This window comes from Cryptotermes secundus, unplaced genomic scaffold, assembly GCF_002891405.2.
Source record: "Cryptotermes secundus unplaced genomic scaffold, Csec_1.0 scaffold230, whole genome shotgun sequence".
Taxonomy (NCBI): Eukaryota; Metazoa; Arthropoda; class Insecta; order Blattodea; family Kalotermitidae; genus Cryptotermes; species Cryptotermes secundus.
This window is the reverse complement of record NW_019722429.1, coordinates 88,476-114,328: the sequence shown is the minus strand read 5'-3', so window position 1 is coordinate 114,328 and position 25,853 is coordinate 88,476. Positions and strand designations below refer to the sequence as shown.

The 25,853-nt window shown below is 39.7% G+C and overlaps 1 protein-coding gene across 2 annotated transcripts; it reads left to right on the top strand.

Moving 5' to 3' along the window:
- The first annotated feature begins 504 nt into the window (after positions 1-504).
- LOC111861331 (HCLS1-associated protein X-1) lies at positions 505-21,309 on the top strand. 2 transcript variants are annotated; one of them, XM_023845805.2, is made up of 7 exons: positions 505-729; positions 5,360-5,440; positions 9,391-9,515; positions 9,619-9,790; positions 12,415-12,541; positions 17,486-17,639; positions 20,935-21,309. In XM_023845805.2, the coding sequence occupies exons 1-7, from the start codon at positions 689-691 to the stop codon at positions 21,051-21,053; spliced, it is 819 nt and encodes a 272-aa protein (XP_023701573.1). In that variant the 5' UTR covers positions 505-688; the 3' UTR covers positions 21,054-21,309. The 2 variants fall into 2 exon arrangements, with proteins under 2 accessions (XP_023701573.1, XP_023701571.1); XM_023845803.2 differs by lacking the exon at positions 505-729 and adding an exon at positions 737-1,047.
- Positions 21,310-25,853: the final 4,544 nt, after the last annotated feature.

Genomic DNA, 25,853 nt, shown 5'->3' with positions numbered 1-25,853 from the left:
AGTGACCAGTCCAACTCACTTAATATAATGTGAGCAACTAATCAAACATAAGTTTCTTCAGTGTGCACCTGCTAATCTGGAAACCAGTTGCCTGCTTCTTATCGGCTACATTTCTCATAAATTGTGGTTGCGTTGCGGTTGCCAGTTTCCCTTGTGTGTCCACGCCCATAGACCATAACCATCCCACACCAACACTCAAACAAATGTAAACTCAAAACGAGGGCAGAATAACTACATATCAAAAACAACGAAAAACTGTAACGTAAATGAAAGAAACAGGACTCGTTGGACTAAGAGCACAAGTTTGGTCGGTGATATTATCAATGAAGAAGAAGAAGAAGAAGAAGGTATGACGGATACCTTCCATGCAAAGAAATGTAAAATGTATACATTCATCCTCTTCCTTATTTTTATGTTTTGTTACTTTTTACCCAACTACTTATTTCCTTGCCTCGACTCTATGCTTCTTTTAGGTGGTAACCATTACGCATTAACGTATCCCCCACCATAACGCTACTGATCCGTGAACATAACTCTCAGGACCGCTCAATACTGCGCAAGATGTAGCTTCCAGTAATTACGAAGAATGCACCAAAACCATTCCGATATTTTGAGCTTACAATTTGTTAGATACACAGTTTACAGCTTCTTTAATAATATCCTGCTCTGATTAAAAGTACCTAATCTTATGACACCAGGTGCCTCGTACGCACATTTATTTCTCGAATTGTAAGTTTATTCTGGAAATTATTTTTTATGGAATAATTCGGCTACGTATTTCGCAGTATTGTGCCAATCTGAGTCGAAAATCATTTTCTATGCTAATAACATTCTGCGTGTTGTCTCGACAATTGTTGGTCTCATAGAAACGTAGTCTAACATTGCGTCAGATAGTGAAGGTCAGTAGCGTTGATAGTGTGAGAAAGTGTGTCTACAATTCTGATTGCGGATATGATGTGTAGTTAAGAGCTCGAAAATGAATTTATATTCGTACATAAGAGGCTTATTTGGATTTCCAGAATATAAGAAAGACAATCAGTCACACAGGTAGCTTATTTAACATATTTTCTGACGAAATGGTGTTTAATCAGACCACAGTAAATACGCTAATTGAAGAGCTTTGGTGATAAAATACAAACATTCTGAACTGCAAGCGAAAATGGGTGATTAGTTCAATTGTACCTTGCCAGTCTGCTGTGTTTTGAATATCGATACCACGTAGCGTCGATGATAAGACAATTGAGGAATATGGAGCAGTTGAGAAAACGGAAGTACTTGAGAAAACCTTCCCCATTGCCACTTCTTCCACCATAAATCCCACATGACCTGGGTTCGAACTCAGGCCACCACAGTGGAAGCTGGTGACTAACCCCCTGAGCTATGGCACAGCCATGCCATTTTATCATTATGATAAATTAACTTGCTGTGAATAATCGTGATAATGACATGATAACCTCTTTTGTGTACATAAAACTTGCAGATTTAGTCAAATGTATTTTTTATTTTCATTTGTACCCTGTGTACTGCATTCTAGAAACTACAGTTAGAATCAGGTGAATACTGTGTACTCTTCCATCAATCCATCCATTCGTTCATCACTTTGCCTTCCTACAGTTGTTTTTTCACTTTCACTTTTTTATTTGTTCCATAAATCGTTATTGACAAACATGCCACAGGATGTAGAACATGTCAAAGATAATTATAAAAGAAGAAACAGTTCCTATACAAAGCTTTGTCAACAATAAAATAGGTACAATAAAATAAGAATAGCCTAAACATATAATGGATTATCACATTTCTTTACAGTATGCTAAAATCAAGATATAAATATAATAGTATCAAAAATATAAACATTATAAATATAAAATCAAAATAAAATTATAAAGTATATTATTGTATTATATTAAAATATTCCTCTAGTGAATAAAAGGAATAAAGATACAGAAATTCCCTCAATGCGCTTTTAAATTGTTTTATATCATTTGACAATAGTTTTATAGGAGCAGGCAGTCTATTAAAAACCTTAATCCCTGTATAATGTAAGCCTTTTTGGTACAGTGACAGATGAGACCGTGGGTAATGCATATCGAGACTGTTCCTAATGTCTCTATTATGCCTCTGGGAGTTTCTTTTAAAGTGTTCACTGTTCTTAATCACAAATATCAAAAGTAAATATATATATTGTGATTGTAAAGGTAATATATTTAGTTTTTTAAAATATTCTCTACACGATTTCCTATTTCCAATCCCTACCATAATTCTAATAATTCTCTTTTGGAGTTTAAATATTGTGTTACTATAATAACAGTTCCCCCAAAATATCAATCCATAGGTCATTATGGAATGGAAGTATGAGAAATATACTGACTTAAGCGATTCGAGGGACAGGAATGGCTTAATAGCTCTAACTGCAAAGCAGGCTGAGCTTAATTTAGGAATAATTGCATCTATATGGTTTTTCCAAGAAAAAGTGCTATCTAATGTCAATCCAAGAAACTTTACATTACTAGTATTTGCTATTTCTCTGCTCTCATACATTACATGTAAGTCTATTAGGGAGCTTCTTTTGGTTACAAATTGCATGTACTGTGTTCTCATTCAGGGATAACAAATATGTAGTAAACCAGAATTTTGTTAGCACAATTAGTAAAATCTGTTAGGTTGAGACTTTTCACAATTATACTAGTATCATCCGCATAAAGAACCATTTCAGCCTTATTATTACCTATCTTTGGTAAGTCATTCACATAAAGCAAGAAAAGCAATGGTCCAAGTATTGAACCCTGGGGGACACCGTGCTTTATTTCTCCCCAGTTTGAACTTGCCTCAGGGGAATTATTATCTAGGACCACTTTTTGGTGTCTACCTTCCAAGTAAGATTTCATTAGTTTGAGGAATATTCCTCTTATTCCATAGAATTCTAACTTTGTTAATAGGATATCATGGTTAACGCAATCAAATGCCTTCTGCAGATCACAAAAAATGCCCCCAACCACTTTTTTTTCATTCATTGCCTTCATAATTTCATTTATCAATTTGTAAGATGCATTGTCTGTTGATGTGGTTGGTCTAAACCCAAATTGCTCATTTACTAAAATATTATTACCTTCAATATGTTGCAGGAGTCTTTGATAGATAATTTTTTCAAACACCTTCGAGAATGTGGTCAATAGAGAAATTGGCCTGTAATTAGCTATATTTCTCTTGTCACCCTTTTTGAATAGTGGTTTCATAATGGAGTATTTTAAACGAGTAGGAAAAATTCCTAACGTTATAGATTTATTACAGATATAGTTTAAAGGAGAACTTATGAAGGGGGTACTAACTTCTAGCATTTTTGTGGTGATTCCATCATATCCATGAGAATTCTTTGTTCTAATAGAGTTGATAATTCTTTCTGTCTCTGTAGTTGTTGTATTTTTAAATTTAATATCAGGAAAAGGAATTTCTGACATCCTAGATAGATAATGGCTTATATTTTTGGTGCCCTTTGAGCTTCCTGTATCTCTGTTTTTAATTTTCTGTGTAATATGTTCAGCTATAGTTAGAAAATGATCATTGAAGGCATCAGGGGAGTTTTCATGTTTACTAGCAGTGTGATCTTTCTTTCTGTTTGTTACTGATCTTATAATGTTCCATGCTGTTTTCATTTTATTTGAAGAGTTGTTTATTTGCTTATTATACATAGTCTTTTTAGCTTCAATGATTACTCTAGTTAATATTTTACAGTATTGTTTATAATGTCTCTTTAAAGTGACATCATTGCTATTCTTACTAAGTAAGTATAGCTGTCTTTTATGGTTACAGGAAGTTTTTATACCAATTGTTATCCACTGTCTATTGTTATTCCTTCTACTTACTGTTCGAAGGGGAAAGCTTGTGTGGACTATTCTTAAATAGTTATTCATGAATGTGTTAGATAAGACGTCTACATCATTGCCGTTGTCATTAAATATACTGTCCCAGGATTCGTAACTCAGTCTATTTTTAAATTCCTCCACAGAATATTTATTTATGTTTCTAGTATAATATCCACTGTGGTTATCTATTTGAGTGTCAGTATCTTTTATAAATGACAATTGAGCATCGTTGGTCAGATAATCCGTTATATAAAGGGGAAACATTGTATTTTGTAAATTTTTGCTTATCTATAAATATATTATATATTGCTGTACTTGTGTGATTATGAATTATTATTTTATCCTTTGTTCATAGAAATGCTACAAAAATGAAGAAATTTAGTAATTTATAATTTTGCGTTCTATTGCTTTTTTGCTTGTTTTAATTTTCCTTCAAGTTTAGTGTGTGCTGTGATGATGAAAGCCTGTAAAATACTTATGTAACTTATTTAGATATAGTTCATAGTGATATTGGCATTTTGGGGGGGGGCAACCTTAGCTGTCTAAGCACATAGACCACTACTAGGATCATTGTGCATCTCCTAATGTTATTAGGACACTACAGTGAGCCCTGACCTTTATGCTAGGGCCAGTACTATCTTGATTTGGGCCCTCTTGATCATCAATGTGCAATGGCCAGTCAACAGCCCTCTTACCAGCCTACACTGTTTCCTGCCCAAGGCCGGTAAGTCCCTATGCAATTTGGCCAAAGCCCTTTCAATAAAAATCTTTGACTTTCACTTACCAAGTGTGAAAGCCCAGTATTGTGTCTTTCCTTCAACTACTCTTTAATCTCAGCCCACCAATACATGGAGACATTGAAATTGCTGGTTTAGGAGTGAGGAGTGGTGTACTGGCTCTTTCCCTAGATAAGTCATCTGCATACATCAGCTTAAAGCCGATTTTCGAAAATGTCACCGCTGGCCGCAACACAGGCTGCTACTTGGTTGTGAACCACGCCGGACATACCCCCCCCCCCACCTTAGGTAGCTTTAAAGTGTCGAGATATCAGATAACGAGAACGCTCTGTCTGTAGCTGGTTAAAAATAGCGACCTGCCAGCTGACAGATGCAGTTCATATGAGGGCGTGTACGGGAATGAAAAAACGGTCATAACTCTGTAACCATCCAAAATCGGACACATGTTTATATGAACTTTTTTGATCACAAAGACCTAGGAAATCACCTCCTGCAGTTATGCCCTAAAGTCGTGAAACAACCTGTATACTTTTTTGCACAGCCTGAAATCACAGCCTCATGTTTTGTGGGTATTGGGAACACATTTCCTAGCATAATGCAAGTGGGATATAAAGCTGACCGCTTGGTTCCATCTAGTTCCAAAAAGAGTGTGGAGCAAAACAGCACTTTTATTCGATTCTTCTATGTTGTCTGTTAATGAATTAAACAATTTTAGTTGTTTTATTTTCAGTAATTTGCATTGATAAAATAATTGTTTTATAGGCAAGATGATAAACCATGTGGATCCCTACTTGATGAATTTCACAGACCCATTTGGATCAGGGATGAGAACAGTGATTACAAGTAAGTCTGAAAAACTGTGGTTTTTATTAATAATTGCAGACCCTTTCTTCAAGGTGTGTTGATGACCCAAGAACAATGGAGATGGAAGTGGTATAGCCACATATTTTCAGAACTTGCATTTGCATGAGTGTTTTCTCATCTATTTCTCCCCTTCTTTGCAGTGAAATGATCAGATAACATTTCATTCTGTACTGTGGACATAGCATATCATACTCCTAGATGTTTGGGTTAAATTATATTACAGTCATTTAATTGATTTAACAATCACATGACTACAATTTCCATATAACTCCTCTAACAGAAATGAGTACCAGGAATTAATTAAATAATTTTCCTGGGGAGCAAAGGGCGGCCGGCGCGTAAGGCTGACAACCTTACCCCCATCTTTGAGGTGATTGTCTAGATAGTGTGGGGGACCCTCAACGTCTCACAACCCTATGGGCCTTCATGGCCTGGTACAGGGATAGCTTTACTTTTTTTTTTCTACTTTATATAACTATTCTGTGTGCAATTAACAATATCTCTAAAAGCACATAATCTCAGATTTTAATTTCATCTCAGTATTTTTGTTAATCCATAATGTATACAGTTTTATAAAATTCATATACATTCATATATGTCCGGAACATTATATATTTATAATAAAATAAAATATTTTAGTCTGTGATCTTAGTAGGAGTATGTTAGGAATTCTGAAGTTTTAATTTTCTTGGTCTGGTTTGTATTCCACTGCTCATTGATCTATCATGATTTATATTGCTTCATAGTATCAAGCAACCATTTTGTCCCCTGTAGCATGTGTAATTTTGCTGTGTTGTTGTTTGGCTATTATGGTACAGAAGCAAAATATTGCACGTTTCATATTTTTTTCCCAGTATCCATCCTGGCTTCTAATTTTTCATTTTTAAGATGGCATTTAGATCTATAAAAATGTTTAGGCCGGTTAAGGCAGTCTAATTTACATTGATGTTTTTTGGTTGTTTCTTGGGTAGTTATGTTTATGAATATGTGTTGTGTGTTAAGAGTCAGCTGCATACATTTACCATTGTTTGTAGAGTTGATAGCTTGTGTGGGGGATGCATGACCACCATTGCATCCGTAAAGCTGTTTGCAGAAAAACATTCAAATTGATGAGTATCAAATATTGGCAGCCCTGTCTCATATGTTTGAGGCAGGTAGATTTGTTTTTGTTTAAGGCAGGTACATTTGTTTTGGTGCCTGGAATGGCTGTGTAGTTAATGGGAGTTGAACTGCAAGAAAGTGACTAGGAGCCAGTAAGATTAAACTGTAGGTAAATATACTCGTATATCTTTGTGAATGTTGAAAATTGTAATATAATAATAATAATATAATAACATTAGTGGTCTGAAAATGTTTGTGTTCTTGTGGACAACAGGAAGTTGAGATGTGGTAGACTGTGATGATTTTCCTCCAGTGTGTGCATTCTCCTCTCCCACCAGTTACTTGTATTCAGATTTTCATTCCTCCTGCAGGAGGCACTTTTATGGCTTGTGTTCTCAGCTTGTATTTGGTATATTGTTTGAACGCTTTTTTGATTTGTTTCCTTTTAATTTTATTTATTTTCAATATTTGAAATATACTTTTTATGTTTTAAATTTATAAATGTTAGTTTTTCAGTTAGTGTAACAGTTAAGATGACATATTGTTTGGAAAGGGAATGAATTGCAAGATGGAAGTGTGGGGCAACTTTCCTGTATTTAACTTTAATAAAATAATGATAATAAAGGTTTTCATATTGTCGTGTGTTTCCTAGGCAACATGACAAGAAATTTTGTGGGTTTAGGATTTGAACAAATATTTATTGGACAGTCACTTGTACGCTCACAGTTACAGATAGTCACGACTTATAACGTTTTCAGACATTTCCTCTTCAGCGTTAAAACATTCTCGCACCACCATTCTCAGTGAAGTGTCTTATAGTCTGTTCTCTTGCCGAATACCAACTATACTTTTCTAATGTCAAATACAAACTGAACTAGTCTCTTGTCGCAGTTGGACTCTCATAACTTCCACGTGGACTCAGTAGGGAATACCATGTTGAAGGGTTAACCTTGCCCACTGCTATTGAAACGCTGCTTCAAACAACTCGTTGCTTGGATATTGTCAGCCATTGTTCCAATTCCTAGGCGTTGCAGCAGGAATGCTGGTCGTTACCTAGGAAATCAGCTCTGATCTCCGAATACCAACTATACTTTTCTAAGGTCAAATACAAACTGAACCAGTCTCTTGTCACAGTTGGACTCTCATAACTTGCACGTGGACTCAATAGGGAATACCATGTTGAAGGGTTAACCTTGCCCACAGCTATCAAAACGCTGCTCCAAACAGCTCGTTGCTTGGATATTGTCAGCTGTTGTTCCAATTCCTAGGCATTGCAGCAGGAATGCTGGTCGTTACCTAGGATATCAACTCTGATCTTCACAACCATTCCAGGTTTCTGGCAGCACACCAGAATATTGAAATTACTCTTGTGTTTTGGAACAGTTACTATAATTGCTACTAATCTTGATGTTGATTTGTTATTTGTCCACAACTGTTTCACCATATGCCATTTCACAGCCCTCTTCCTGCCTCTTGCACTGAACTAACTTGGAAATGACAGAACGTTTGGCTTCATGTCTAGACCTGCACACATGACCACTCATCGTCACTTCCCAGCTAAGAATGAGACTAAGACTGAGCTCAAGACTGTCCTCTCCCCGCTATGCCGCCATGGTTTTGTCAATGCTGGCATGTGACGCCCCTCCCCACTATGCTCATTTCACATAATATTAAAGTTAATGGCAGTAATGATTATAACAGTGAGTAATAATTAGATACACACAACTTTATCCTTCTGAGGATAGGAGGTGCATAGTATAGGGAGGATGGGAGAGTGACTGGCCTGCTTGAACCCTCACTAGCCATGTTTAATTCTTTCCTTGATCCAAGTGCAATTATCCAGCAGCTTCATGGATCTTGTGAGCAATTGTGTTCTGACTTCAGATTTTTTTTCTGCTCAAACACTGTATTGACACCATTTACCACACTGTCCTTATTAGAAAAACACAGTTGCTGAACGATTTAGAGCAGTGGCTTTCAGCCTCTTCATGTAGGCAACCTCTCTTGAGGAAATATACTCCCCCCCCCCCCCCAAAGATAGGAAAATGTTCCCATATCACACATCCAAACATTTCTTTGTAAAGTATGTTTATAGTGGACACTCTTTATAGCCTTTTGAGACTGTCTTTAGAGTGAGATTCTAATCTTTTATTCATACACACATTCATTTATTGAGAAAAGAGTAATTTGTCCAACCAACTGTTAATTCAGCAAACAATTATAAATTTCATAATATTTCCCTTGCTTCCTTTTATTTGCTTCATAGCAGAACTCTGATGTGAGAATGTGATATCACGTTGCAAAAGTGCATGATGTGTGATCTTAAGACTTAAAGGTGTGAATTATTAGACAGATCACATGACAATCAACATAACTTTATAATTAGCAAAACCTTGATGACTGCCTCTGTGGTCTAGTGGTCAGAGTTCCTGCCTACAGATACACAGGTCTCGGGTTTGATTCTCGGCACTACCGGATTTTCTGAGTAGTGGGTCTGGAACTGGGTGCACTCAGCCTCATGAGGACGATTGAGAAGTTAGTTCAAGGAAATAGTGGCTCTGGTCTAGAAAACCGAGATTAACAGCCATGGGGATTCGTTGCACTGACCACACGACAGCCTCTGTCTGCAAAAGTTGGCACTAACTTTGCTGACAAACGGCAGTCACTCAGTTGGTATAGTTCGCTTGCAGATTACAGGCCACAGAGTTTGTTTTTTATCTCTAAGAACAACAAGCTGTGTTTGGATATGCTCCTTATACACTTATATACTTGTACAGGTGGTGTACTGGTTAACGATTTTAAGTAATTGAATTATTTTCTATTTCTAGGACCTGCCCACCACACAGATCATTTGGGTATGATATCTTTAGCAGTCCAATAGAAATTCATAGACATTTTGAACAACAGATGGAAACAATGTCAAGACTTTTTGAAACGTTTGATAACATATTTGGTAAGAGCATTTGTGTCATCCGTTTCATAATATGCCTTTAGTTTCTGAATGTGGAAATTTTAATTTTATTTTCAACATGCTTTTTTCATTTTGTTTCTTTTAGGAGGTTCCTTTCAGTCACATCCACCAGTCTCAGACCAAGATCAGTACCAAGGCAACCAAGATTTAAGGGACAGATATGTGAAACCAAGGCACTGGCATGACTCACAAGAAAGTGAATGGATTCCTGGCCATGCCAGAAGAGAAAAGCAGTTGGATGATGATTTAGATGATAGGTGAGAAAAGTTTTGGCACAATAATAGTATTGGTGATTGATTTAACAGAGAAGTAAAACCGTCAATTCTTGTTTTCTGAAAGGAAAAGTTTATAGAACAATGCAGCTGCCTTCAGATTATTGTGCTTTAAGGTACAGCTTTAAGAGCCATTTGAAATTAGACATAGTATGTAATACTTGAAGTATAACTGTGTAGAATTTAAGTTTATTGTAAATATTCAGTTAAATTTCTGGATACTAATACATAACTTGTAAGCACAACAATTAACACTTTAGCTGATGGATGTGATGTTACTATTATTTTACAGAAGGGATAAGGTTTTAAATTTTCTCATATATTAATATTATCAGTAACTTTATGGATAGTAGATCACATAACTTCTGGATTTTTATGATATTGTGGTGTGGCAGCTGAAAGGCCAGAATAGCAGAGCAAGAAGAAGAAGAAGTCTGCTGCTAGGTAATGGCTCAATGTGTATTGTGGCAACAGGTATGTATATGACAATAGAGGAACTGCTGGAAACGGTGTTTTCTATGCAGCCTGTACCGAGGCTGTATAATGAGGACCAATGGGACAAAACATTTATTTGAGGGAATTGAGTCCGGTTGTGAGATGGTAGAGAGTAATTATGTGAGCACAGAAGTAGATGAAATGACATTGTTGGGAGCTGCTGCCAAGGAACAACTAGTGAAGACATAGCAGATTGAGAAGACTTAGTGTTTGTAGTAGTTATTTGTTAAGTATGTAGAATAGCATTATCATTTTAATTATCCATAGTTGCAAGTTACATGTGTTCAGTAAATCCAGTTACCAGTCCAAACCCTGTGTCTGGTTACTAACAAATGACAGCTGCTGTCAGAAGTGATTAATTGGACTCATTTGAAGATTGCACTGGATAGTTTTTTCACCACACTATGAAAATGGCACAAACGATGGAACACCTTCTGGCTGAAATAAAGGCCAGCCAAGAAGTGACAAGAGGCCCGCCTAGGAAAGACAGAGGCCATTATTAGGGCACCCAGTAACAACTGAGAGCCAAAAATTAAGACTGGCCTGGAAGAAATGAAGGCCATAGTGGAACACTATAACTGGGCCCCACGTTTTGAAGCCACGTACCTTTGTACCACCTTGCAGGACCAGGTTTCCAGTGTTTTGCATGGAGACCCTAAAGGAGCGACATATGAGATGGTTCAGTCACTTGGGGACTGATTTGGGGGCCAGCACCTGACTACAGGGTAAAAAAGTAAAGTAATCCCTGTAACAGAACCTGGAGGCCCATAGGGTTGTGAGATGTTGAGGCTCCCACATTTTCTAGACAATCAGCTCATAGATGGCGGCAAGGTACCTGACTGCAGGGTACCATAATCAACTGAAAACAGAGATCAAAGTCATTGCTAAATTCCTAGAGGAGTTTGCCATTGCCATAGAACAAGTGACCCACCATGCCTTTCCTGCGTGACACGAGGACCATGTTTGTAGGGGATCAGGCAAGGCATTTGGCAACAGCATAGGAAACTTAGGCATAGAACAGCAGCTACTTGGGAAGCAAGAAGACACTCACCAAGGCCCTCAGGTAGACCCTAGGGCAGGAAGTCATAAGGCTAACAGTTGGTTCTTCCATCGGGATTTGGAAAACGAGTGACAGGGCATTATGGAGGAGCTGATCCCCTCCCAAACAAAAGAAGAGACCACCAATGGCTTACATGCTGGTACTGTAGGAACACTAGACACACTCAGAAGTTCTGTCCCCACAGACTGGAAGAAGAAATGGCAACATGCCTGTAGGCTACTCGAGACGAGCGGCCTCAAGGAGGGAGCAGAGTCACTCCCCCAGTAGAAGGGGAGTGACCAGTAGTAATCAAACCCCTCCTCTCTCTCTAAGAGGAGGCCTCATTTTTTTTCAAAACACATACAAGTCTGAAACTGAGATTGACTGCTGGTGGAGGCCAGCAGCAATTTACCTGACCTGATCTGATCTGAGCCAGTTACTTGAGGGAGTTGAGGACCAGTTCTGAGAGGGTGGAGAGCTGCAATGATGTGAGCAAAGAAGCAGAAGGAATGACATAGTTGGAAACCACTACCAAGCAACGACTGAGAAGTGTTTGGAGTAGTGATTTGTATAGTGTATAGTGTATAGATTAGTGACAGCATTATAATTATTTGTAGTTGCAAGTTACAGGTGTTCAATAAATCCAGTTATCAATACAAACCCCATGTCTAGTCACTAACATGTGACAGATCTTGAGAAGCTAGTAACTCCTAAGTTAGGTGAATTATTTGCCCGTTATGGTTAACTGTCATGTTTAGAATCCTCTACTGAACTGTGTACTGTGCCAGGTGAATCCTGTCCACTTCCTCCCTGTCTTTTAAGCTCCTTTTTTATGTTAACGTTCTGAATAGTCTTTATCCTTTAGGGTTCATGACTAAAATTTTGTAGGCATTTCTCATCTCGTCTGTGCATGTCACATAGTCTGCTCATTGCATTCTTCTTGATTCTGTGAAAATATTTGTCAAGTAGAAATTATGAAGGTGCACAGTATGCATAGCCTTCTGTTATGCCATTCTCAAAATACTAGAACATGTTTTAATCATAATATATATATATGTAATCTACACTCTGACAGGGTCAGTGCAGGTGAACTAGAGCAGATCTTGAAGGACAAACCATCCATGGAAAAGTATGAGCCACATGTAGAAATACATACCTTTGGAAAGAGCTCTTTCAATAAGATTGTTACCAACAGTGATGGGGTGAGTATTCAGTGCTGCTTTAATTCCTCAAAGAATTTACATTAAAACCAGACACAGGAACAGCAGAAGACACAACTAGATAATCTGTTCACATTTTGATTTTTTCACTGAAAAGAAGATCAATTTACATAGAATTAATATCTTATGGTGTCCAAATATATTGATATGCCAACCAATACTGCAACTAATGACAAAATTTTATATTCATGAAGAGTTCTGTCATCTGTGTTGTAATGTCACGTAATTTAATACAAGTTCACTGATGTTTTGGGGGCACATACATGCCGCCCTCATTTGTAGGCCTGAAAGGAAGGCCAAGTAAGGAACCAGTAAAAGCAGGCGGTAAACAAGACGGAAGTAAATTCTAAAGGGTTCTGACAGTGGTGTATAACACTCAGAATTACTGGGGATTTGGACTTTTCCATTAATACTGGATGATGGAAAAAGTCCAAAAACCCAGTAATTGTAAGTTGGAGGTAGTTCTAACCTTCAGAACAGTGGTGAACTTCTATAAAGGTACACAACATTACATATGATGATAGTACTTTTCATAGTCACTGCTGTGAGAACCTCGAGTCATGTCTTCTGGGGCATAACAGCATTCTAGCCCAGACTGGCATTATATTTGAGAAGTAGCCATCTCAAATCCAACTTAATATCAGTTGTTTTTCGAAAATTACTGTTACCTAGAAACTGATGTTTCCATTATAAAGATGGATGGCTAATGAATTACTGATCCAGTCTCTGGTCTTATGCATTTTCAAGTACTTGTTTGTAAGTACCTGTCTTCTAAAATAAATATTGTGACTCAGAGTTATAGAGCTTGCTTTTTAAGTTTGCAGTTATATTAGATGAATTTGTATGAAAAAGTTTTAATGGATTTAATTGGTCTTGCATTCTTTTTCTTCATTTATCATATGTCTTGACTTGGAAAATATTTATAGACCATGTTTAAAATAATTTTAAACATGTCATAATGCAAGTATATTTATATTTTTAATATTGATGTTGTGACATGACACCTAAAAGACAGAAATTTTAAGTCAGAGAAATTGTGGACATCCATTGCAAGGCAGTGGCTTCTTAAAACATGTGTCCATGCTAATGAATATGCACACAACAGTAGAGAAACTATTGACATGCATGCTTCTATGCTATACATTCCATTACTCACACTCCAACTGTACTTATATACAGATTGCTACCTTCAAGAACATAACTACACTATATTCAGCATGTCAGTCCTTGCTTTCAAACACACATTCTCTAACAACACATGCTGCACTACATGAATCAACCCTGGCTACTCACCAAAACATCAAAATGACTACTCTGAATATTCAGATTAACTTACAACATAACAAAGTTATGGTTTGGCATAGATTGATGGGGAGTGAGTGTATGTGGAAAATGAATTTACAGGGTGGCACATGGAATGATCCAGTATTTGAGTTAGTATGAATTATTCAATCATGCAATGAACGATGTTTTTGTAAAATGGTAACACTTACAGTACATGATGGAGATTAGTTCTTACTCTTCCCGAATGCACTGTTCCTGATGATGTGCCAGTTTACATAAGAAGGCTGACAAAGGAACACTGTAGAACAACTCATAAAAACAGTGTTGATATTTACTGAAACAAGAAGTGTTATGATTACACAGAGGCGTTTCATACCCATTTTCAAACAAGATGGGCGCCTTTATTAAAACAATTCATTAACCTTATAACCAGTTTGTCATGCACCAAGAATAACAGTGTAGGTCGCCATCTCAAGTCATGGACTGCTAGGGCCAGTTTTCTTTTAAGAGATTATTGCATGTTGTGCAATATTCTTGTGCCTCACCTTCTTGCTATAGGTTTGCCATTACAAACTCAGTGGTTCATGCAGGATAGAGCCAGGCCACACACAGTGAATGTTGTTTTGGACTTTTTGCATGGCACTTTCAACTTGTGTGTCATCTCAGACCGATTTCCTGATCGTTTTGTATGTGGGTAGAACTGACCCCCAAATAGTCCTGATTTACACCGCTGTCCAAAAGTATCTGATTTTATTTTTTGCCGCTGTAAGTAATGGTCAAAGGGGTGGGAAAACTGAGTGTAGTGGTAGAAGGGACTTTCATGCGCATGCATGATTTTTTGCTGACTTGCAACACTGCTGGATGCGTCTGTGGCTGCCAGATAGCGAAATGGTCTAACATGTGTTCGCTGCATTCTCATTTCGCTCAAGATGACAGAATGCTTGGAGCAGCAATACTGCATCATGTTTTATCAGAAACTTGGGGATATCCAGGCGGAAACAATCCGCAAAATTCAGCAGGCTTTCGGCGATGATACAATGGGGGTCATTCAAATTAAAGGGTGGTTCAACCGCTTTAAAGATGGCCGTATGTCGGCGGACAGTGACCAGAGTTCCGGGAGACCGTCAACAAACCGAAATGCTGATGCCATTGAAAAAGTGCAGACATTGATCATGGAGGGCTATCATTTGACCATCCAGGAAGTTGCTGATGAGGTTGGGATCAGCAGAGGTTCCACAAACACAATTTTAACTGAGGATTTGGGCATGCAAAGAGTGGCAGCAAAATTTGTGCCCAAGCTGCTTTCGCTGGAGCAGCAACAACTCCGCCTTGAGGTCACGCAGGACATGCTGGAGTGCGCCAACAGGGACCCTAAGTTCCTGAAGACTGTGAACACTGGTGACTAGTCGAGGGTATACGGATATGGCCCGGAAACTAAGGTTCAGGCGTCACAGTGGAAACATCCAACATCCCTGAGGCCCGAAAAAGCACGACAGGTCCAGAGCAATGTGAAGGTGATACCATTTTTTTTTTCGATTACCGGAGTGTTGTGCATCATGAGTACGCACCACTAGGTCAAACTGTCAATAAGGAGTACTACCAAGAAGTCCTCTACCAGCTTTATGATGCAGTTCGGCGCAAGAGACCGGAGCTGTGGGATGCACGCAACTGGCAGCTGCGTCATAACAATGCCCCACCTCTTTCATCACGCCTGATTCAGGGTTTCCTGGCCAAGCACGGCATTCCACAGGTTCACCAGGCTCCCTACTCTCCTGACATGGCTCCTTGTGATTTCTGGCTGTTCCCGAGATTGAAGACACTGGCTCCTGTTTTGACAGCTGCGAAGACATCATACAAAATGCAACAGCGCAGCTGCACACCATTCCAAAAGAAACCTTCCAGAATTGCTTCCAGCAATGGAAGGACCGCTGGGCTAAGTGTGTGGAGTCACAAGGGGCCTACTTTGAAGGGGATTAGGTATTGTAACTACCCAGATACAGAACTTTGTTTTCCTGGCACAAGGTCTGATACTTTTTGCACAGAGTAGTAAACCCATGTGACTACTTTCTTTGGGGATTTCTTAAGGAAAAGATTTTTCGGAGAAAGCCACAAACAGTAATGGAATTAAAAACACTAATCATTCAGGCTGGCATTAAGATAACTGAGGGTATGTGCTGTCAAGTAATCAACATCATCACAGTTTGTATTAAGTTGCCAGACATAATGGTGGTCATATTGATTACTTGATTTACAGAGGATAAATCTCCATGCAGTGTTGGCAACGCTGCATGTTCTTCCATTTCTTTACACTGTAGTGCTCATGTAAGTGCATTAGTGATTGTGTTAAGTGACAGTCTATGTGAAGGAATCAGAAAATGGGAGAGCTGTCCGATTTTGAAAGAGGATAGTTCATTTGTGTGCATTTAGCTGGAGCATCTGTGACAAAAACTGCCATATTATCAGGTATATTGAGAGTGACAGCTTCTAAAGTTATGTCAGTATACACAAATCATGGGAAGACTATATCAGTGGAAACAGAAATAGATTGTCATACATTGAGAAGGATTGTTTTGAAAAATCACAGAACTACTGCAGCACAGGTGACAGAAGAACTGAATATTCATCTTGAAGATCCCATTTCCACAAAAACTGTTTGATGTGAACTTCACAAATCAAACATCCACAGTAGGGCTGTGGTTTCTAAACCTCTGATTACCGAAAGTAATGTTCAGATGAATAAGTGATGGCACCATGACCTGGACATAAGACAACTGGAAACATGTGATATGGTGAGAGGAATTGTCCTTCATGTCATTCCCTACATCAGGAAGAGTTTACATTTAGAGAACGCCCAAGGAAGCCTACAATCTGGAATGCCTGGTTCTAACAGTTAAATATGGGGGAGGTTCTTTGACGGTTTGGACAGCAATGCCGCAGTATTCTGTTGGTCCAATTATTGCTCCTCATGGCCGAATTACTGCAAGGGAGTACATGTTGGGTAATCAGGTGCAACCCATTGTTAAGACGTTTTTCCCCATGGTGCACATTTTCAAGACAACAGGGCCCCCATTCACACAGCTGGAACTGTTCATTCATGGTTTGAAGAGCATGAAGGTGAACTTCAACATATTCCCAGGCCAGCACAATTACCAGATATGAACATCATTGAACCACTCTGGTTTGTTTTGGAGACTAGCGTGAGGAACAGATTCCCAATTCCAACATCGCTAAAGCAACTTTAAGATGTTCAAGAAGAATGGTATAAAATTCTGCTAGAGACTGTGCAACTTGTACAAGTCGATTCCAAGAAGAATTGCAGTTGTACTGAGGGCAAAAGGTAGTCCAGCACCATATTAATAAAGAATTGTGTACAGTGTCTGTAGTGTTTAAATTGTTTTGTTCAGCCCTTGTACATATTTGGTATAAGAACTTAAAAGAACAGAAACACTTGATGAAAGGAAAATCTGGTAACATTCATATTGTGAACTATTTTTTCTCTGTAAATTGACAAGATTTGTGGTAAAGGATGCCTTATGTATGGCAGTAAATGTGGTATTTGGCTATATGCTACAGTTGGACAGAATGTATGGGGAAGTTCACTGTAATTCCAAGGGTCTGATCATAATTTTGTTGATATTACAGACAGTGGAACATCATCGTACAGTGAGAGACAGTCAGGGAAATGAGGAGATAACAGTGACTCAGCAGATAGGAGACAAGAGATACTCTGTGACCACTCGTATTGATTCCAGAGGTGAAAAGCAACAAACAGAGAATTTTGTGAACATTGAGAAAGGTAAGTTACAGTCAGGCCAATCCAGGTAAATTGAATTTTATCACAAGATATTTAATAATTTGGTTTTAATACCATTTATACAGTGAACTACGAGTTATATGGTAGTCAGGCATCCAGCATTCTCATCCAGCTGAAAGAAATTTAAAAAAAAGTTTGTGAATGTATTTGAAAACAAACAAATTTGCCATGCATATATGTTCATCTCGCAGCGGTTCTCCCAGCCACTACTAGGTGTGCTGCCCATTTTCCTCCCCATGTAAATGCCATTACAGTAGAGGCTAGCTGAATTTGTGACTGTGTTATAGTATTGTAACGTGTATCGTAACTGAAGACGCCGTTCGGATTGTTAATTGGTTTATTTAATGAACTACTAGTCTCGGCTACAATTAATTATAACACAGTTGTGGGGTTTCACACTTTATAACTCTATTTGCAATAATCTCTTCACTCTATCTTCAGTAGTCTATGTTTTTACAGTACGGGAGCTCTACAAGTCTCTCTGTATTACACGCTCCCAATTACACAATTACACACGCATCTGGTTCTTCTTTCCGCGACTGCTGTTAGATTCCAACTCAACTCGTAGGCTGCTGGCTTGAGAACTAACTTCGGCGACTGATACACTTAACTCGTAACTTGAGAACTACTGGCTCAAGAACTCACTTTGGCGGCTGATACACTTTTTAACCAACTTCAACTGCACTCGGCGACAGCCACATTTCAACTCGCCTCGCAGGCAGTGCAGCTCTCTTATATAGTGGCAGTGTTTGCCTGTTACGTAGCAACGCTGTTGGAAGTTGTTTACGGGTGTGTAGCAATTGCGGCGTTGTGCGTTACGTCACCGCGGAGGGGGGGACGGAGCGCTGACTCATCTGCCACGTCACTGCTGGGTAGGGAGGGGTTGTCCTCCATTGCGCAACATGTCACACTGCTCCCTCCTTAAGGCTGTTCGTCCCGAATAGCCTAACGGTGAACCCCTGTCCCTTTGCTTTGGAGGCTGTTCTTGCAGCGACTGTACTCCGGCTGTTACAACCGCTCTCTTCTTAAGACCAGCTTGTCTCGAGCGGTTTCCTTTCAACTTGCTAGAAGATCCAGTCATATCCCATTCATCCATGACTTTCATTCTTGCTCGGGCGGCCGGTACTTCTACGTTATCGGCTCCTCCTCTGCTTGAAGTCTTCTTTTCCGTTTTGGAGGCGGTCGACACTTCCACAGTGTCCAGTCCTTGTTTATGTCTTCCATGAGAAGTTCTTTATGTCGACGTAATAGCACTTGATTCATTGTTTGCACTTGCTGACGTTGCCGCTCCTCCTGGTCTTCCAGCTGCTTGCTGGTACGAGACCGTGGCTCAAGTCCTTTCTCCGGCATCCGAAGGTTCCCTGGGGAATTTCCTTCTTGAAGTCATTTCTCCAACCTCGTGCCACTGTCGCGTGACGGGATATGTTCCAGGTTACTTGTTCCACATTGTCTGCGTTTCGTCCTAAACGCCTGTGCCCTGCACAGCGTGTAATCATTATTCCGGTAGCGGTCACTTCTTTCCGCAGTCCACACTTTCTGTGGGTCAAAGATTTCCTGAAGTAATTCGTCCTGAGCCATGCCACTGTTGCACGGCGGGACACCTTCCTGCAGGCAGTGGCCAATTTCATCCAGGATCCAGAAATTCCTCGGGTTACTTCCTGTGGCTCTCCACGCCGCCCTGCAGCTTGCTTCTTGCCCCTATACCGCTTCTTCCGTCCTTTGACCGGATTCACTATGGCATCTTCGTTGGGGACTTCTCGTTGTTGGGCCACCTCAGGTTTCCTGTCCGCTGAGGTTGGCTCATTTTCTTCTAGACATGCCTCCATCTCTTGGTAGGCCATTGTCTCTTTTCCGGTATCCGTTAATTCTTCTTCAGGTTCTATGACCGGTATCACTGTGGGGACCTCTTCTTGTTTTGCCGCCGGCTTTTCTTCTTCTTGACGCGCCTCCGTCATTTCTTGGCAGGCTATTGTCTCTTCCTCCATCTCTGGTTTAAATGCGGACACCATCTCCATGTGGCTGGTGTGCATATTTTCTCGTATGGTGGCCATCGTTGCTTTGATGGCTCTCACCTCCATGGCAGTCTTTTCTCGCCAGGCGGCCATCTCGTCTCGCCAGGTTTTCGAGTCTGCATCTACCTTGTCTCAGTTGGCATCTAACTTGGCCATTAAATCTTCTTTGTCTTTTCTTTGATTGGCCTCCATCTTTTCTTGGTAGGATTTCATGTTGGCGTCCATTCTTGCCAGCATATGTGTTTCTTCTCGATCAGCTCTAATTTCCTTCAACAGGAGTTCCATCATCTGCTGTGATTCCATGTTCTTTTCATGTGTATAAGTTTGTATCCCAATTCTGACACGAATGTAACGTGTCTTGAGTTCGAATCTTGTTGGTCACGTGTGTAAGTCCAATCCCACTTCTGACACCAAATGTAACGTGTTTAGTTACTGAAGACGCCTTTTGGATTGTTAATTGGTTTATTTAACAATCTACCAGTCTTGGCTACAATTAATTATAACACAGTTGCGGGGTTTCACACTTTATAACCCTATTTGCAATAATCTGTTCACACTGTTGCGGGGTTTCACACGTTATAACCCTATTCGCAATAATCTCTTCACTCTATCTTCAGTAGTCTACACGTTTTTACAGTACGGGAGCTCTATAAGTCTCTCTGTATTACACACTTCCAATTACACAACTACACACACGTCCGGTTCTTCTTTCCGTGACTGCTGTTAGATTCCAACTCAACTCGTAGGCTGCTGGCTTGAGAACTAACTTCGGCCACTGATATACTTAACTCGTAACTCGAGAACTACTGGCTTGAGAATTCACTTCGGTGGCTGATACACTTTTTAACCAACTTAAATTGCACTCAGCGATGGCCACATTTCAATTCGCCTCACAGGCAGTGCAGCTCTCTTATATAGTGGCAGTGTTTGCCTGTTACGTAGCAATGCTGTTGGAAGTTGTTTACAGGTGTGTAGCAATTGCAGCGTTGTGCATTACATCACCGCGGAGGGGGGGACAGAGTGCTGACTCATCCGCCACATCACTGCTGGGTAGGGAGGGGTTGTCCTCCATTGCTCAACATGTCACACTATATATCTGAAATCTTTTACCTATCAATCTGCTGAGTTAATTAAAATTAACCATTTATAAGTTCCAGCTTGCAAGAGAATTCTGGCATTATTCTGTCAGTATACCACAAATCATTGCTGTTGAAAGTAAGTGCACCCCATCTCATTCGGATACTGTTTAACTCTGTCATTTGCAGATGATTTGGATACCTTCAAGAAGGAATGGTGCAGGCTTCGCCAGACTCCACAGTATCCTGCAATTGACAAGGAACCAAAACCAGACCATTTGTCTATCTTTGATCAATTTTTCAAGTAGGAACTATTTAATGGATTTTGCTGTATTTAAAGTTAACAAAATGTTTGTAGCAGAAATATTATTATTCATGAATGCTTCTTAGATTTCGAATGTTATGTAAAAAAAAAAGCAATGTATTCTTTTTCCCCAATTCGTGCATTGGTTTACGTGTTTTCAGGATCTTAATTCATAATAATGATACTGAATAATATAATGAAGACTTGTATTACTGTAACTTCTTACTGTACACAATAAATGCTAGTTTGCTCAAGTCTAATCTCTGCATTCAATTAAATGCTTCTAGTCACACTCAAGATGCAATTGTGCGATGTGCTGTATATCACACTCATTGTAGGTAGAGACCGGGAGCAGAGTCACGACTTTAGCAGCTTACTGAAAAAAGGTAGGCACATAACAGGAAAGACATTAAAATGAGAAAAATGGACATAATATTGCAGTTTTTCAATTTTGTGCCTTCTTTACATAAGATTCGTTCATTATGAATAATTATTTCCTGTCTGTGTTTCTGAAATTGCAAAGAACACATTTGGAAATTACCTGATGGAAAACTGAAAATATTAATATAGTAACTGTATTTGTTATAGACCATCTAGGTCCAGAGAAAATTATTCCATACTAAAAATATTGTGGCATACAGATCTGTTGCCAGTGACTCTGTAAACAGCGGCCATTGCTAGGTAATGCCCACAACATAAACACATGCAACAATAGAACAACAGGGTTATGCAACCTGTTTCTAAGCAATGGCTCAGTAAACACGTTCCTGTGGAAATGAATGTGTTCAACAGTGGAGGAATGGGGTTTTCAATGTGGTCTGCCCTGAGGCTATGCGAGTATAGCAAGGAGCCCAGGCCGGTTGAGTGAAGTGGTTTGCGAGTGAGTCGTTGCAGAATATTTGCTGGACAGTAATGACATGAGTGCTGCCTGCAGAGGGATGACCCACTGTGCCATTTCTGCCTGGCATAAGGGACAAGGCTAGGGCAGTGTTGCAAGAGGAGCCCCTAACTGGGAATCATCACTGGAATAAGGAACCAAGGCTCAAGACAGAAGCCACGTCTGGGGCAAGGAGCTCAGGCCGGTTGAGTGAAGTGGTTGGCGAGTGAGTCGTTGCAGAATATTTGCTGGACAGTAATGACATGAGTGCTGCCTGCAGAGGGATGACAAATTGTGCCATTTCTGTATGGCATAAGGGACAAGGCTAGGGCAGTGTTGCAAGAGGAGCCCCTAACTGGGAATCATCACTGGAATAAGGAACCAAGGCTCAAGACAGAAGCCACGTCTGGGGCAAGGAGCTCAGGCCGGTTGAGTGAAGTGGTTGGCGAGTGAGTCAGTTGCAGAATATTTGCTGGACAGTAATGACATGAGTGCTGCCTGCAGAGGGATGACCCACTGTGCCATTTCTGCTTGGCATAAGGGACAAAGCTAGGGCAGTGAGGAGCCCCTAACTGGGAATCATCACTGGAATAAGGAACCAAGGCTCAAGACAGGAGCCACATCCGGGAAGCAGGACAGCACTTGACAGGATCTTCAGGAAGACCACAGAGCTGGAGGTTGCAAAGCAAATAGTTGGGACTTCCATTAGACTACTGAAAGTGAGTGATTGGACATTGTGGAGGGGTTGGCCCCCTCCGGAACGAAAGAAGAAATCACTAATAGCAGATTAAGAGCAATGAATGTAGGAATACTGACCACTCTTGGAACTTATGGCTGCACCAACCAGAGGGACCCTAGATTGAGATTCATGGTGGTACACCTGGACTGTGGTGCACCTTATCAGGGAGCCTCACAGGATGAGCGCCGTTAAAGAGGGAGCAATGGGAGCAGTTGGAGAGTAAGCACTGTGAAACCCTGGGATTTGATGTGCAGCACCTACAGAACTTCATTAGAGGTACAGGATACTTCCTAAGCTGTTCATGGTACCCAGCCATCAACAGGATCAAAGAAGGAACAGATCAACAATGAGGAGCATCGATTGTGATGACTGGCCACCTGATTCCACCCACTGCTCCCCCAGCTGTCTGAACTGATCATCTTGCTCCACCCACTGTTCACGCAGTAGTACATGCTAGGATAGCTAAAAGTGTACTTTGTGGTATGAATGTAACATGTCACATCATCCCCTGATGACGGAGATGGAGAGTCTTTGAAACATCAGATAACTTCATATTAACACAGTTGGATTGTACGAGAAGACTTCACTGTAGAGTGTGCCTGTTCCATTAAGAGAGCTTTCAATAATTTAATTCAAAATCATACTAACAGATAAAGTGTGTAAAAGCATGTATGATACTTCAGTTTTGTGGGATGAAAATACAGAAATTATGGACTGAACATGTACCTTAACTGTGGAAGATAGGAAATTCATAATTTTGAAGAGGACACTTTCAGAGGTTAAACCCAGTGACAATGCATTCTGATGCATGTACCACATTCTACTGCTTGATCACTGGGATTTTTGATTCAAAGCCCACTTGGGGATGGATGTACATATGCATTTTTCTGTGTATGTGTTGTCCTTTGTAGGTAGAGGCCTTGTGACAAGCTGGTACCCAGCCCTAGGAGTCCTGCCAGATATCTGTAAACAAGATTCTAAAGCTTGAAAAATTGGAGCATTTGGACAGCACTGGACTTGTCATGCCTCAGAAGACTAAGAAGAAAGCAGCTGCCTGATAGAATATTAAAATGGATATTGTGGGATGTGACCTGGATTGAACTTAAACCCTTTTGCACTCAGCCTATTTTCCAAGTATCTGGACTAAAACACTCAGGTGAATTTGGCTCAATTTACAAGTCTCACTTTAAAAATTCACCAAAAATACAATTTTGGCCAAAGACATATGAACAATTAAACGTATTCACCATAAACAGCAGATTTGAACAAAAATAGCCTACAAGTGCTAACAGTATGAATAATTTGAAAAAATAAATACATAAAAACTGAAAGAAGTAAATATAGAAATCTAATAAAGTAAGTAAAGCTATCCCTGTACCAGGCCGTAAAGGCCCATAGGGTTGTGAGATGTTGAGGGTCCCACATTATCTAGACCAGCCCTGTCCAACGCGGCGCCCGTGATATATTTTTCTGGCACCCTCCATAAGCACATATAATTGACTCGATTTTTAATATTAATTCAAATTGTAAGACGAGACATTTTTGGACGTCTGAGTACTGTTAAATATTTTCACAAAATTTCCTTGAAGCATAGTACAGTATTAAACATTCCTTGAAAATGTATGCCCATTTCTTTTCTCCCTTGCTAACAACACCAGTCTTAATTTTTTTTCACTAGAGAAACTGTTGTCCTCTCAAGATCAGGTAATTTTCCCTAGCTTTATTTTTACCCCCCTCAAACAGCCGCAAGTCCCCACTGAATCGGCTTTCATGGATTTCGGATTTATCGTCAGGGTACCATAAAATTTTCTGTGATCGGCAGGGCAAACATATTCACTGACATGAACATGACAATGGGGCCCAGCTTACTGTAATTTCCCCAATTTCTAAACTCATTGGCAATATGAATCAAAGTTACTTTAATCCCAACAAAGCGATGCCACAAACAATAAGAGGTTATTAACACATTCAGGACCGGAGGGGCCAATTGGCCCTTTTCTGACGTGTTATGTTGCAACCGACTATATCTCGCTGTGTGGCCACGTTGCATCATAACTACTGCATAATTGACCTCGGGAATGTTTGCTAGCTTAGCCAGTAACATGATCACGCTCATTTCCTGTCACACCCTACAGAAAAAAGCCCTTGTTCGAGTCCAAGCTTCTACATATGAACCAGGAAGTTAGTTGTGCAACATGGAGCAGAGGAAAAAGCAGTTGCAGGCTAAGCGTTCTCTCGGAGAACGAGAAATATTAGATTTGTTCTCTGATGAGCTATCAGATTTGCCAACTGCTTCATCTTCTGATAGCGAGGCCAGCCTCAGTGAAAATGACAGTGACAGGGGCCACAGGGCCCCCCAAAATATTGTGTCCAGTGAAAGTGAGAGCTCCGATGAAATTTTCCAGAGATATCACATGTGCAAGCACTTCTAGGAGCTCTTGTAAGCGTTCTCCAAAAATTTTAGTTCATAAAATTAATTAGGAGATTTTATATTAATTTTTAAAGTGAACAGTGCACAAGTTAGGGTGCTAGGCTTTAAAACCCCGGTCCCCAGGGTGATTTAAATATTTAAACAACTGGTCCGGAATGTGTTAAGAGGGTCGTACACCAATGGAAATTGGCAGTAGCTATATTTCCAAGTTCACTTTCTTCAGCCAAACATTCAGTATTACTTGCGAGTTTGTGACGACAATAGTTCAGTTGTTATGTGTCTTGTGTTGTGCTTCAAATTATTGAGCAAATAAGCAGTACTATTTTATATAGCTATTCTTGATATGGCTAAAAGACAAAGAAGTTATAGTTTTAACAGTGAATGGGAGGAGCAGTATTGTTTTATTGAATACAGAGGAAAACCTGTGTGTTTATTGTGTAATAGTAGCGGGTCTGTTCCTAAAAAAAGTTATGTAGAGCGACTTTTTTGACTAAACACAATAACTTCAACAATGAATTTCCTGTGAAATCTGAACTAAGAAAACAAAAAGCGAAAGACCTAAAATCTAAATTAACCTTGCAACAACGTGTATTTACAAAGTCTATCCAGCAAAGTAGTAACGTAACAATAGCGTCTTATAAAATCTGTCATGTGCTAGCTAAAAGGAAAAAACCTTTCAGTGATGGGGAAATACTTAAAGAAGCTATGATCAGTGCCAGCGAGTCTCTGTTCGACTGTCGCAAAGATAAATCTGCAC